Source organism: Ambystoma mexicanum, chromosome 3q (genome assembly GCF_040938575.1).
Source record: "Ambystoma mexicanum isolate Mex_15411 chromosome 3q, UKY_AmexF1_1, whole genome shotgun sequence".
Taxonomy (NCBI): Eukaryota; Metazoa; Chordata; class Amphibia; order Caudata; family Ambystomatidae; genus Ambystoma; species Ambystoma mexicanum.
In genome coordinates this window covers 815,195,899-815,210,812 of record NC_090926.1, presented here as the reverse complement: position 1 = coordinate 815,210,812, position 14,914 = coordinate 815,195,899, and the positions used below count along the sequence as shown (strand labels likewise).

The following is a 14,914-nucleotide window of genomic DNA, read 5'->3' as shown; positions in this document are numbered from 1 at the left end:
CTTCGGAGCAAACCTTGGGTGCGTGCGTAGAACCACCTTATCTCTGTGAACTGTAACGAAGGGGTCTAGAACAGAAAGAGCCTGTAGTTCACTTACCCTCCTGATGGAGGTGATAGCTATTAAAAAAGCAGTCTTAAGAGTGAGGTCTTTAAGAGATGCATTGTGCATGGGTTCGAAAGGTGAGCCCATGAGTCTGGTAAGTACCACGTTAAGGTCCCATCCGTGAGCTGGGTCAGCTATCGGGGGGTGTATTCTCTTTATTCCCTCCATGAAGGCCTTTATAACAGGGATCTTCCACCACGACACCTTGAGTTGGGAAGTGGTGTATGCAGAAAGTGCCGCTAGGTGGACTTTAATGGAATTGAACACTAGACCTGAATCCAATAAGTGGGTCAGGTATAGAACAATATGTGTGGGAGAGCAGTCAATTGGGTTGATGCCTTTCCCTCTGCACCAGATGACAAATCTCCTCCACTTGCTAGAGTAGCAGTGGCGAGTGTTAGGTTTTCTGGCTTCCCTGAGAATGTCCATACATCTCTGCGGGAGCAGTAGATGTCCGAATTCTATGATCTCAGGAGCCAAGCTGCTAAGCTCATGTTCTGGGGGCATGGATGCAGAGTCCTGCCCTTGTCTTGTGACAGCATGTTGTACGGGCAGGGGAGTTTCACTGGGGGAGATAGACACATCTCCATCAAGTGAGCGAACCATGGCTGTCGGGCCCACATTGGGGCCACCAGTATCATGGTTACTTGTTCCTGGTGCATCTTGTGCACCACCTTGTTGAGAAGGGGAGTCGGGGGAAAAGCGTAAACAAATTTCCATGACCATTGCATCGACAGACCGTTCCCCTTGGATTGGTTCTGGGGGTACCTGGAGGCGTAACTTGGCATTGTGAGTTCTCCAGGGTTGCGAATAGGTCTATTTCTGGGAATCCCCATTGTGTGAAGACGTCGAAGACGATGTCTTCGTGCAGTCGCCATTCGTACTCTTCGGGCAGGGGGAAATCTCTGCTGAGTTTGTCTGCCAGCAGATTGAGTTCCCCTGGTACATGTTCTGACAGTAGGAACATGTTTTGTTTGAGAGCCCACTTCCATATATTTTGGGCCAGTTTGGACAGTCCTGGAGAGTGGGTGCCCCCCTGCTTGTTGATGTAGTACATGGCTGTGGTGCTGTCTGTAAGGACCAACACAGTTTTGCCTTGTAGGTGTTCCTGGAAGGCTTTAGCGCCTTGAACACAGCTAGTAGCTGCAGTAGATTTATGTGTTTGGATGCTACGTTTGGAGTCCACACTCCGTGAGCAGTCTGATGAGATAGGTGAGCCCGCCATCCTGTTAGGGATGCGTCTGTGGTTAGAGTGGCTTCCGCCGCGGGTGTGGCAAAGGGTTTCCCTTTTTCCAGGTTTTCCTTTGTCCACCATCGTAGCGAGAGAACCAAGGCCTGCGAGACCACCACTGGATCGTCCCATAATCCGCTGGCCTGACACCACTGGCTGTTGAGCCACTCTTGCATAGGGCGCATGCGCAGGCGCGCGTGAGGTACCAAATAAATACACAACGCCATCATGCCTAGCAAGCGCATTTCTTTGCGTACCGTCACCTCTCGACCGGTCACATATTGAGGGATCTGAAACAGCATGTTTTCGACCCTCTCGGAGGGGAAGACGAGGCCGTCCTTTGTTTGAATTAGAGCCCCTAGGAATTGTTTGACTTGGCTGGGGTCTAAGCTGGACTTCTTTTCGTTGATGGAGAAGCCCAACTGGAATAAAAGGTCTACCGTCTTTTGGGTATTGGAGAAGCATGTTTCGTAAGAATCCCCTGTTATGAGCCAGTCGTCGAGGTAAGGGTAAACTGGGATGGACAACCTGCGCAGGTGGACCGCTGCCACTGCCAGTACCTTCGTGAATACCCTTGGTGCTGATGCTATGCCGAAGGGTAGCACTCTGAACTGGTAGTGTTTGCCCTCTATCATGAACCTGAGGTATCTTCTGTGCGCTGGCAACATTAAAATATGAAAGTATGCATCTTTCATGTCCAATGTTGTCATGTAATCTCCCTGATATAGCAGTGGGATCACTTCCTGTAAGGTCACCATACGAAACTTCTGGGGTTTGATAAACTTGTTCGCTGGGTGCAGATCTAATACAGGGCGCATGGTTAGATCCTTTTTGGGTACAAGGAAGTACACTGAATAAATACCTTCCGTTACCTGAGATAGAGGCACGACCTCTATGGCTCCTTTTTCCAGCAGTTGTTGTACTTCTTGGAGAAGGATAGCAAGGTGTTCCGGTGTCATGCGTTGTCCCCTCGGGGGTCTGTATGTTGGGGAACTGTTGAATTCGATGCAGTATCCGTGGGCTACGGTGGAAAGTACCCAGCGGTCTGACGTTATTCCCTCCCATGCTGGAAGAAAGGATGTTATCCGGCCCCCGACTGGTGTTGCATGGGAGGGGACGTGAATCTTCGCATCACTTGGTGTTGTTGGGGGCTTGGGAGCCTCTGGGGGTGGACCCCCGACCTCTCCCTTTGCCCCTGCGCTGGCCTCTTTGGCTGTACTGCCCACTATTGGTCTGGTAACTGGTGGCAGGGTACTGTTCCTGCTGATTCTGCTGTTGGCGTTGGCCACGAAAAAAGCGTTTGTTGCCATAGCCGCGTCTGGTAGTGGGCTTAGAGATCTGGTCAAGAGTTTTGATAGTATCGAACTCTTTTTTAGCCATTTCCAGAGCCTCATCCACCGCTTTCCCGAAGAGGTTTGAGTCTTCAACAGGTTTATTTATTAAAGACGCCTGTGTCTCCAGTTTGAACCCTGAGTTGCGCAGCCATACATGGCGTTTTAGGAGTATTCCCTGAACCAGGGAACGTCCCGCTGTCTCAGCAGCATCCAGAGAGTTCTTTACAATACTCTGGTTGACCTGGGTTCCTTCGCCAATAGTTGATAGCAGGCGTGTACGTAGTGGTTCCGGCGCTTCTTCGGCGTCCTTGCGCAGTTTGGCCCACTGCGCGTCCGCGTAGCTAGCTAGCAAAGAATTGTTGTTCGCAATTCTTGCCGAAAAGGCAGCCGAGGATGTGACTCTTTTAGCAAGGGCATATAACCTCTTGCCCTCCTCGTCAGGTGGTGCCTCACTGGTCGACAGCGGCACCCCTGCCCTCTTCCTTGTATTAGTTACTACAAGGGAATCCGGAATGGAATGTCCCCTGATGTACAGCGGGTCTGAGGGTGGAGGAGTGAAAAGTTTTTCAATCCTTGGATTAACTCCTCTGATTAGTGCGGGTGTGGATAGCGAAGGGATGATTCTTCTCTTCACTGAAGCGAGGAGGGGAATGGTCTGGCTGACTGGGGGTTTCTCCTTAATTACTCTTTCCACAAAGTCTATTTCCGGAGAGATCTCCCCAGTGTCCAGTTCGAAATGTGCTGCTGCTCTGCGCAAAAGGGCATTGAATGTGGGCTGATCGTCAATGGGAGACGTGTTTCTAACAGGTGAATTGTCAGGAGGATTTAGGTTCAGGACATCAGTGTCCGAATATACTGATGGGGATTGCCAGGAATGAGAAGGTCCTTCTTCTGGATTTTCTCCGGAGCCTTCTCCTACCATGTCTGGGCTGTCTTCCAGACCTTCCTCTTGGTTCTGTCCCTCTTCATTGTCCACAAAATCATCCTCCTCTTCTAAGTATTGTTCCTCACCAGTGAGGTCATACACATTATGGAAGTCTAAGGCTGTGTCCTGCCTCGGGTATTTGGCCCTGGGGTCCTCCTGAGGCCCTTCTCTTGTTCTCTTGGGAGTGGGAGGGTTCTGGGTGTTCATAAACCTCTCCATTCTCTCCATGCAGAGATGGAGCCTTTCCATGGTTTCATGGAGTACCCCTGAGCGGTCTAGCGGGGGAAAATTAGTGTCATCTAGCTGAAAACGGCTCAACCTCTCCCATAACGTCGAGGAAAGTGTCCCGTCGCCTTCCGAAAAGCCTTCCGGAGTGCTGGGGGTCCCCCCGACTGAAGGGGGTAGTCCCTGTCTGTCTTTGGGCTTTTTCGTCGTGTCTTTCGACCTCTGCGTAGCGCTCGACGTGTCCTTCGGCGTACGCTTCTGGGCGTCGGCTGCCACGATCCTCGACAAGCTCTCTGCGACTCGTTTGTCAGCGGAGGGCTGTGGTTTCGACGTTATGGGTGTCGATCGTTCTACGGCGGCGTGCGCTCTCTGCTGGTGCGCGCCGGCCGATGGTTTGGGGGCGGCGCCCTTATTTGCCGAAAGCCCAGTCGCTGGTCGCGGCTGCGAGAGGGGCTTCGAACCTGAACGGTCCGAGGAGGCCGCCGGTGTAACCTGCGTCTCCTTGGGCGCTGATGCTTTCTTCGTCTTCGACGAAGAAGAGCTATGGGTTGTGTGTTTATGTGTTGTATCGTGTGCGTCAGTGTCGCCGGGGTGTTCATCCCCATAAGCAGGGCGTGAGCCGAGCCCGTCGGGGCCGGGGACAGACGACGAAGAGCGCGAGCTCTCTTTAGAGGGGTGTACGACTTCCGTAGCGGAGGTCGTGTTATCACGTTCCTCGTCACTGTCGGTGGTAGCAGCAGCAGGTGAAGACCCGGCCTTCGACATAGCGTAGGCCGCCCACCTCTTGACCCTACGGTCTTTTAGAGTCTTTGGCTTTAGAAGCCGACAAGCCGAGCAACCCTCCTCTTTGTGATCGAGGGGCAAGCAGCGGTTACACCGTGAATGCTTGTCCTTCCAAGTAAACTTGCCCTTACAAAGTGGGCAAAACCTAAAGGGTGTCCTCTCCATAGCCGAGGCAATAAACCGTGATAACTACCCCAAGGGAAAGGAAGGGGAAAAGGAAAGGCATTCTCAGAAAAAGAATCAGAGATGTCCCACGACCCCACTCTCCCTACTGTATTTGGCCTGCGAGGCCAGGCCACGTGTTCGGCAACGCTGAAGGATCTCCTCCGCTCGTCCCCTCCGTCGAAGATCTTGCTCGGCGGAGACAGCTTCACAACTGCGTCGAGGGAGGGATCGATATATTAAATCTTTAAACAGGAAAAAACGACCAAAGGTCGAGGAGATGGCATCTGCAATGTCTCTCGAGGAGCTCCGCGTAAAGGCGACCAGTAGCTGGGCGGAAAAAAACAATCTGAGGGACCTCGACGCGTGAGGGATTGTGGGTACAACACACGTCACTATAGGGATAGTATTTCAGACACGCCTTGTCGACGTCCCTTTTCGACTACGAAAAACAAAATGCAATACTCCGCAGTGACCACTGGATGTCGGACCTATGCACAGCATGTGATTCTAAGCAGATTAACAAGCATCAGAAATATATATATATATATATATTGGTGGATTATCCAGGATAGATCATAGTACTCAGATATTCCTGGTATCCCTTGTTACTTCTGTCTCTTGATACAAATAGCTCTACCTGCGGTGTCGATGTGAGCCACTGTAGACTCTGTAGACTCCATGATATCTTGGCCACAATTTTGGCTTCTGCAAATCCACACATGAAGCGCGCCTGACATTGCGCAGGCAGCTTTGGGAGTAAGTCATCAATCTACCGCCACAGCTTTTAATTGACAGCTGGCAACATAGTGGATTTAGAGTAAATCTTTTTGCCATAGGACTCCAACAGGTTGTTTTTCCTTCCCTAGGAGTGCTGATGTGGGTGCAGATGATGAAGACAGCTGTTTGGAGTAAAAGGCGGCCGCAGCTATAACGGATGAATGTTTTTGAGGGTGTACTGATAGAATGAGTGAGTCCCCCTCCGCCTGCCTATACTTGGCATCAAGGCGTTTATTGGTAGGCTGTGTGCAGTGCGGCTTCACCCATGCCTTCTTGGCCAGGGATTGGACAGCCTTTTGCAGAGGGATGCCCCTTCTCGTTACAGGGTGAATGCTGAGCACCTCTGCCAGAACCCCCGCCTCATGTTGTCCATCTTGTGGCTGCGGGATCCCAAGGTATTCTGCCACACCAGCAAGCGGAAATCCTTAGCTGACAAGGGCGTATACTGATAGTCCTCCTCGTCCGTGTCGCCCGCTGTGTCCTGCAGGTCGGGAGCTGTCGGAGGGTGCTGGGTGCGGGCAGCTATGGCGTGCGGACTGGCAGTGCCAGGGGCTGCTGGGGAGTCTGCTTATAACTGGAGGGACAGCCCTTGTAATGGACAGGATATAGTGGGCTGAGGTTTCAAAATATATGTATACAGTGGGTGATCCTGTCCGCTAAAGTTGAGGGTACTGCACGTGTTTAGTGGGCAGTAAATTCTTTAAAACCTTCCTGGGTTTCTTATATCAGGCTCAGTAGATCCCTAACATAAGGTGAGAAAACAACCTTAGACAGTTAAATAGGTTTTAGTAAAGGTAGCCTTTTTTATTTTTTAAGTGGCTTGTTTTGCAATTTTTTCAAACATATAGAGAAGACATTTCAACTCAAAGATTCGAAAAGAAATCATATAGAGAAGACATTTCAACTCAAAGATTCGAAAGAAAATAGGCATGTCAAGGCGCAGGAGTGCACAATGAGGAAACAGGATTTAGCATTTTCATATTTCAATCTACATGCCTCTTAGTAGCATCATGTTTAGAATACAATTTCTTAACATACAATACTTTTTTTCAAATTAATTGACATTTTCTGTATGAAAAAGATACAAAAGTGATAGTGATGGCCAGCTAGTGCTGATCCGAGACCGAGAGAGACTGGTCCCTGTTAATCAAATAAAGAAAGTTCTGTGTGTTCCTGAGCTGTGGTCTTACAACAAGCTGCCCTTAGGAGCACTGACGTTTCGATTGATAAAAGGTTACAATCTTCATCTGGGGCCTTAGTATATTCAGGTCTCCCTGGGGGAAGAAAAGAAAGAGAGAAAGCCCACTTAAGGGTAGGGTACCAGAGTATTTCTGTAACTCTCACATGGTGTAGAAGGAAGTATAGTTAAAAGGCACTGCAGTAGTGCTGTTAAAAACATATTTCTATGAAGGGCTGGAGGCCCTAGCAGTCTAGCAACTGACCTGTTCCCTGCACCCTGGAGCAGTGTGGAACCTCCTGTGGCTCCAGAGGTGAGTGGGGGTCCAATGAACCTCGTGAGAGTTCTGGGGGTCCAGTGTAAATGCTGGTTTTAGTGGGCAGCCTCGAAGTGATCCGGGTGCCTGGAGGTGTACCCTGCGGTAGAGGGGTATAACAAAAAAATTTTTCTCACCTTATGTTAGGGATCTACTGAGCCTGATATAAGAAACCCAGGAAGGTTTTAAAGAATTTACTGCCCACTAAACACGTGCAGTACCCTCAACTTTAGCGGACAGGATCACCCACTGTATACATATATGCTGGGGAGTCTGCGCCAGAGGCGGAGCTACCGTGACTGGTATGAAGGCGGGGGCCAATGGTTGAGCTGGGACACGTGTCTGGACCACGGTCGGGGCCTGAGGCAGTACCAGTGGGAGTATGTATTTGGTGACCCCCCCCCCCCCCCGAGGATGGTGCCTATCTGCAGTGATTTTATGAGGTTAAGGAACTTCTCGAAGAACCTATCCTCGCATGCAGGGGAAGGGCCTGGGGGCATAGGCGCTAGGCCCTGAGGCTGCTTAGGTCTTGGCGGACCGTGTCGCAACAAGCTGGGGGCTGCATACTGCCCCTGTGATCATGCGGTCGGGTATGATGTGGACCAGGTAACTGGAGTGGTCCAGTTCCATCTAGATGTGCGCTCCTATGCCTGCTCTCCAGAAGGAGGCTGCACCGGGTGAGCTGCCATCTTGTCTGGCCTGGCAGACATTTTGTCATGCCCCGCGCCACGTGCTTGCTGCATGGTTCTGAAGAGCCGGGCCCAGTCTCTGCCTGCATGCTAAAAAGCAAAGGCCTGGACCTTCCCTGCACCGCAGGTAAAGACCTGGGAGGCGGAGTGCCCTCGGCCATGATGCCGGTAGTGCAACTGCTGGGTATAGGCGCCCCATCGGACACAAGCCCGGTGCTAGAGCAAAGCCCCTCGGGGTGATCCCCAGAACAAGAGCCTTCAGCCCCTCAGCGGTGGGACTGGGAGGATCTTACGACCCCTCAAGCCTGTTGGCCGGTAGCTTTGGGAGCCTCTGTCTCTTTGCTGGTCTTAAGACCTGGAAGGCCCCTCCCACTTGGGCGCTTCCCTGGGAAGGAGTCGCCCTTGGGAGGTGCAGAGGAGAACAGGGCACCTACCATAGGCCTGGTCTTCATCCTCACGTATGATTTGATGCCCTCTGGAGGTTATCTCTCAAACAGCTCCATCCACCTGGCTAAATGATTCTTCAAAGCTTGCGGGGTCACCGCGTCGCACGCAGAACAGCCGTCCCAGCCGTGGTCGGGGCCAAGGCATCAGATGCAGAGCGCATGGGGATCCGACGTGTGGAAGGAATCCTTGCAGGCCGGACACCTGCTGAACCCTGCCGTCGTCATGTGCCATGGTGGAGCGTGGCACCAGAGGACAGATTATTATCTCTGACAATTGGTATGAGAGAAAAACAGAAAAGAAGAAGAGACAAGAAGTCTTATGTGGAAGAGCGCATGGAATTACAGGGATGGAGGCCTAACCCAGGAGCACTGGTTAAAGCGGTCAGTTCCCGTCGATGCCGAAAAGAGGGCTGAGGAGGAGCACCGGGGGCGGACTCTGAGGAGCGCATGCTCCCAGGGCCGCACCCCTGCGCACATCTAAATTTAAAGGGGAAGACAATTATTTCTGGTGAAAAAGGTTCTGTTTCCCGTCCCTAGCGAGGAACGCCCATACAGTATGGAGGAAAGGGGAAGGGACACAGGAGTACAGATGAGCTAAAGCCACAGTAGCAAATCTTAAGGTAAAAAAAAAAGGTTTGGGGGTCCATAGAAACTGAAGGAAAGGTGCAGTAAAGAGGAATCTTTCCTAACACTCTTCCTTCCCAGACCATGGACAGGGGGAACTATTCCACCCCTGGATGGGTATTCCGTTCTAGTCGGATAGCCCATCAGCATTGCTAAATTTGGGGACTGGCCTAAGCCCAATAGTGAGGTTCGAGGCCTGTAGACTCATGCACCACCTGAGCCACTTTGGATTATCTCCCTTAATATCCAACAACCATTTCAAAGGCTTGGGGTGAGCATACACTGTGAAATGAATCCCATAGAGGTAGGAGGACCTCAACTTCCTAAGGCACCATATCATGGAAAAAAATATATTCTCCATCTGGGGCCACCTGAGCTCTCCACTCCTAAACCAGTAGCTGATAGGATATATGGGCTGTTCCTCACCTTTGTCATCAAGCAGTGAAAGCTTTCCAACTATACCAGTGTCTTAGGCATCTGTCTGCATTCTGAAAGGTCTCTTCCAATCAGGTGCCCTTAAACCAGGGGCATGACCTAAGGCTTCTTTCAAGCCAGTAAAGGCCTTCTTACATCCCAGGGTCCAGAAGAATTATTTTAAGTCCCCTTAAAATAGTGAGGGCATTCAGAGGGACAGCTATATTTTTTAACTCTGCCACTTTACTCCTGTGTTTCCCAGTGAGGCCTAGAAAAGTCCTCACTTGGGCTTGGTTAGTGGGGTGTTCCCAGTTCTGTACATCATGTACTTCACTGACAAGAGGCCGCATCTTGCCTCTACTTACACCAACGTTATGCTGAAGGAAGGCCAAAGGCTGCTGTTCAGGTTGACAGTTGGGTGTCTCCCAGAACAAGTCCTGACACCCAGTCTCTTGAGTTATTGCCAGCTCCTTCCAAGTAGGGATTACATCTGCCATGTCATCTAGGCATGTATTGCTGAGATCCTTTTTCCCCATTCAGAACAGGGTCTAAATTCATTTGACAGGTGTCAGTTGCAGCCACCAATCCAGAAGTCAACATATTGAAGTAAGGATCTGAAAATGCCAAAACTGCTGTCTCCTCCTTAGCATAGACTGCCAGGGATCTGTTTCCATACCATGCAGAGAGATCAAAACTGCTACTGTACTTTTCAGTACAGAGCTGATCCACCAAGTTTTTACCTCTTAGTGGGGAGTGTGTATCTATCTTGGGGACAGCAAACAGAGCTCTGGTGTCCATACAGAATCCCAAACTGGCTGTACCTGTATGCTCTTCCATATCCTCAGAACTGGACTCCAGACAGCTAGAGGGCTCAGACACGCCTTGTTCCGATACAGGGTGGTTCTCAGACCAACTGTCAGAACTTCTATTTTGGTCTGAACCACAACACCCAAACTTGGTAGGTTCACCAACTCCCATAATACAGTCTGGTTTACAACTACCTGCTATCGGGGGTTTCTGTGACAACAATGGGGGGAGATTGCCTCAACAATTCTCCAGCTCTCCTTGCTCATGTGGGGTCAGGTGAGAAGACACTAGGTAATCCAAACGGAACCCATGAGAAGGGCTGCTTTGGCAGAGGGTGGAGGGACGCACATGTCTCTGTCTCCCTCTCTGTAACCATAATCAGGGCTCCAATTCTATCTCTCAAGATAAAATCCTCCATACTATTCATAGGAAACTTAATGGTATCCTGTCATGGTCCACCAAGGCCTTCTGAATGGTTTCATTGCCAAGCTGTGAAACATGGCAAGGCCCAAAACACCCACCGGTGTTCAAGGATTTACAAACGCAAGTTTGACAGGAGAAGGTCCCACCTACTTCACACTGAAGGCTCCAATCAAATTTAAGAGAGGTTTGACCAGTCTCTCTCTTAGACCATCTTTCCGTGGATGAAAGGTCAGTGACATTTGACAGGTCAGTCCAACCTCCTTCCACTGGGTCTGACCACTACCGAGCACAGCAGAGGAGCTACCTCTGGGACTGTCTTTCAGTAAGGTGTCAATAACTGACCTGGCAGTCATTCTCTGTGGGGTTACAGAAGGACAAATGGGACTGTGATCAGTAATTGCCAACTGTAAATTATTGCCGGAGGTTTCCAGAGTCAAAGAGCAAATCAAATTAGGGCTAACCTATGGTGAAAATGAGTACACTCCTAAAAGTGAATTCTGAAGTAAATGAATTCCGGTCTCACACCTGTCAACCTGGTAACAGTTGGTTTTCTACTGGGAACCCCATCACAGGCCAACAAGAACTGTGTTAAACCACTCTGATGGTATCCTGAAACTAGGATGATCCACAAGGAGAATGTCACACATCAACTGCAGGAGGAAGGGCCTCACATCCTGAGAAACCTGCAACCTCTCCACATTTTCTCTGGTGGGCTCTGGGGACATACTTTCCAGTAACACCTTCCTGTTGAATGTTTTGCCTCCCCTCCCTTTCTACATAGGCCTATCAATTATGGTTTTGTTTTCTGTTGGCCCATACTTCTCTCTCTCCTAGGGATCTCCTCTACCAGCATGCTAGGTAGCTCAAGAGTCCTATAGGATCCAAGATTATCTGGGGGTCCTTCTTCCAAACATGGAATAGGGACTCTACCAACTAACTCAATAGATGTTTTCGGTAGGTAAGGGGGAATATTCTCCATCCCTCTGCCTCTGTTTCTGACTCCTCAAAGCCATGATTTTCCACTTAGACCTAGGCTTTCCCTTAGGCTTGGCTAAGGCAGCCTGATTCTGAGACCAAGTGTTTCAAGGGTCTGCTGGGAGTCTATTAGGACCTAGGTCTTGAATACTAAGCTCACCCAGAACACTTCTAGGAACCACTCGCCTAACATTGACAGATGCCCGGCCCATTTCTCTATTTCTCTATTCACAGCTCTAATGACAGATACAACTGGAACACAGAGAGGGCCTAGCAGTCAACTGAGTAGTCCCCATAGGATCTTTGGCAAGAACTTGTGGGTTTACCATGGATGAAGCTACATCAGTAGGACTGGGCCCAGTGTTCCTAACAGTAGAGGTTCTTACACCTGCTACCTAAACCCTATCCTCAGAAGAATTATGACTAAGGGACAGGACTGGGATGGGAGCAGAAGCTCCAGCACTACTAGTTTCCAAGGAATCTAGTCTATCTTCAGACTCTTCACCGGTTGGCAAGGAATCTAAAAGGAAGGACATTCCTGCAATCTCTTCTTCACACTGAGAGAAGTCCTGTGGTTACTGGCAGGAAAGGATACCACGCAGGAGGCGCACCAAGTAAACCCACTTGTGACCGTGATATGCCAGAAAATGAAGCGCTGTGCCAGAGAAAGCGGAACACACACAGTGAAAAAAATGCTACGCAGTAACAAAATTCATGCTCTGGCATGGGGTTGGCCTGATCCGATGGTGTGCGGAAAAGTGGACTGAGGTGAGGCGCCGGTAGGCGGGGTGTGGATACACCAGCAGCCGCAACCACATGCTAAATGTTTAGGGGAAAACAACATTTTTGCGGGGAAAAATGGTTCTGGTCCCGTTCCTATGCAGGGACATAATGGAGGAAAGGGGAAGGAACGTAGGAGTAACTGTTAGGCAGAATTATATGCAGTACCCTTTGGGAACACACACACAATTAAGACTACAAGTGACAGTACAATTTCACCTTTGGTACAAGCCCGTACTACACAGTTATAGTGGTAGTGGTAGCAGTAGCAGAGCAGCCAGACTTATCTCAAGAGTAAGTGAGCAGTACAAATAGTTACACAAAGGACAGCAGTTACTATGATTCGGGCAAACTCTGACTCAAGGTTTCTAAGTAAAAGATTATATATTTATTTACTCAACAGTTGTATAACATTTCACTATTCTAGGCAAGTTAAAAATCACAATCATAAATACACCACACCACTTCCCTTAAATTCCAGACAAGTTAAGCTCACATAATGAAGTGGGAGCAAAATGGCACTCCAGCAATTTAAAAGGGAAGGAAACGCAAAGTTATTAGAAATTAGGCAAAACCAACAGGTAAGTACTCAGGGCAATTGAACAAGAGAGACTACAGTGAGGAGATCAGCTAGAAAAGGCTTAGGGCCAAAGTCAATGGGTCAAAAGTCTTTTGCTCAAGATCACACAGTTCAGGGTAGTTCGCGGTAAAGTTTGTGGCACAGATTCCGGACGAGGTTGGTTGGTAGAAAAGTTAGTTCAAAGAGAAGAGGACAAGCCCTCGGATTGGAGAAAGATTTCAAACACTTTCACCGCGGCTGAGCGAAACGCACAACCGGATTTGCAACAGTACCTTAAAACGGAGAGGGGGATGTAGCTGAGGCAGACGTTCCTGGTAGTACCTGCAGGCTCACGGTTCCTGAAGCAACTGTCGGACTGATCTGAAGTAGGAAGACTGGAGGGTCCTGCACTACCCAGGGAAGAAACCAGCAGCAGTGCCAAACAACGAATAAAAGGTGCGCTCCTTAAAACCCAAGCAGGGTCCGACCTTCCTGGCAATCCAGGCCACTGTAGCTCTGTACAGCGAATTCGACCAGAGGAGGGGTCCTGGCTTGCAGTTTGGGCAAACTGGTTGGTCCCACCAGCTCAAGGGAAGAAGTTTCATGGAGGATCTTCTGTGTCGTCGGATTTGGAGATTCGGACCTGCAGCAGGGCTTCACCGGGCGGGTTCAGTCGTGGTAGGGGTCCTCTTCTTCCAGCTCCTCATTGGTTCTTTTGTTCTAGTGGCGAATCTGCTCTTCCAGTCCCAGAGACCTGCTTTTTTATGCAGTTTTCCCCCATTCATACAGCCTGGCTGTCAATCACACTGCAGGGTGGCTGGCCTGGCCAGGTCAGTGCCCTAAGCCAATCAGACAAGAGTGCGACTTGGGTTTCCAAGGGAACCCATGGCAGGGGTCCGAAGATCCCTCCCTCACATCCTGCATACCTAGACTCTCAGGCGCCTTAAGGAGGGCTTCTGTGCAGAAGACCGCGAAAAGACAGCGAACAAAGGAGTCATCCCCAGTTTGGCGCGCAGAGAAAAACACGAGAAAGACTTTAACAAAAAGAAATGGCAAATAAACCCAGCCGGAGCCAAAATGATATCTATTTGGTCAAGCGGATTTATGCTCGAGGCTAATATAATAGACTAAAACATTACCACATTCATATAAGATAATCGCGGTAGAAAAGTTAGGGTAGATACCACTGCCACCAGCCAAGTCTTAATGTTAATGGAGCAAAACAAGGCTCCAAGAGGCACAGACAAAAAGGGATAAGAGTTAACCCTTTCCAATACTCCATGTAAGATGGGGTGTACCGGGTCTGTGGTTTAAAGTGACTACGTAAAGGCAACTTTACATGTTTCTGGGGGCAGTAGTCGGCCCCAGAAAAAAGGAGTCAGTGGGAAGTCTCAAAGACAACCCTGTGTCACTGCACTGAAGGTGCTGTGTAACACACAAAAAGTGGTGCACATGGAGTAGGTGAGGCTCCAGTGCCCAAGATCACACAGAAAGTAGAAATACACAAATCAAAACACATGTAGGAGTGGGAAAAAAGGCTCACACTCTTACCAGGTGGAAAAATAAATCCTAGAAATCTAGCAAATCTGCTGAGGAAGGGAAATTAACCATTTATGAGAATTCTCCCTAACAGTAACTAATTGTTGTGGATTGACCTACCAAACACACAAGATCTCAACAGGGCCCTCGTCCATCAAGGTGATCTTCAAATAATTAATGGATTCTACTCCACCTTTACTGGAAGAAAAATAGGAGTCTGAGACCATGTCACATAGGGCACTGACTTGACTCAAGGATATAAACACATTCTGTCAGCATAAGTCTTTAATGAACACTTCGATATTAAAATAAACACATGAAATCAAGATTTACAGACAAAGGTCTGGCACACACAATGAAATGCGATGGTTGGGGAACTTTCAATACTAAAAATGTAGCTAGATGCGTCGTTTGAGCTTTTAAATTAAGCAACTTACCAACTCCTCTGTGAAATATTGCTAATGTTCCATCTGCTAGCGCGACTAGTACTATTCCTTTCACATGGCTGAAATAAAATGTTTAAAAAAGACCGAAAATAAATATCACTCAATGTAAAAGGTATTAAAAGAAAATCTGCTATTGTATGAATAGATATACAAGCCAGCATGTTTCAATGAAACCAA

General features: G+C 49.2%; 1 protein-coding gene across 1 annotated transcript in view; it reads right to left on the bottom strand.

Annotated features, from left to right (window-relative positions):
- SPAG9 (sperm associated antigen 9) overlaps positions 1–14,914 on the bottom strand; it is a 2,727,931-nt gene that overhangs the window by 584,038 nt on the left and 2,128,979 nt on the right. The window contains exon 23 of the mRNA XM_069654919.1: positions 14,729–14,796. Coding sequence (XP_069511020.1) covers positions 14,729–14,796 — 68 coding nt within the window. The remainder of the gene's footprint in view (positions 1–14,728; positions 14,797–14,914) is intronic.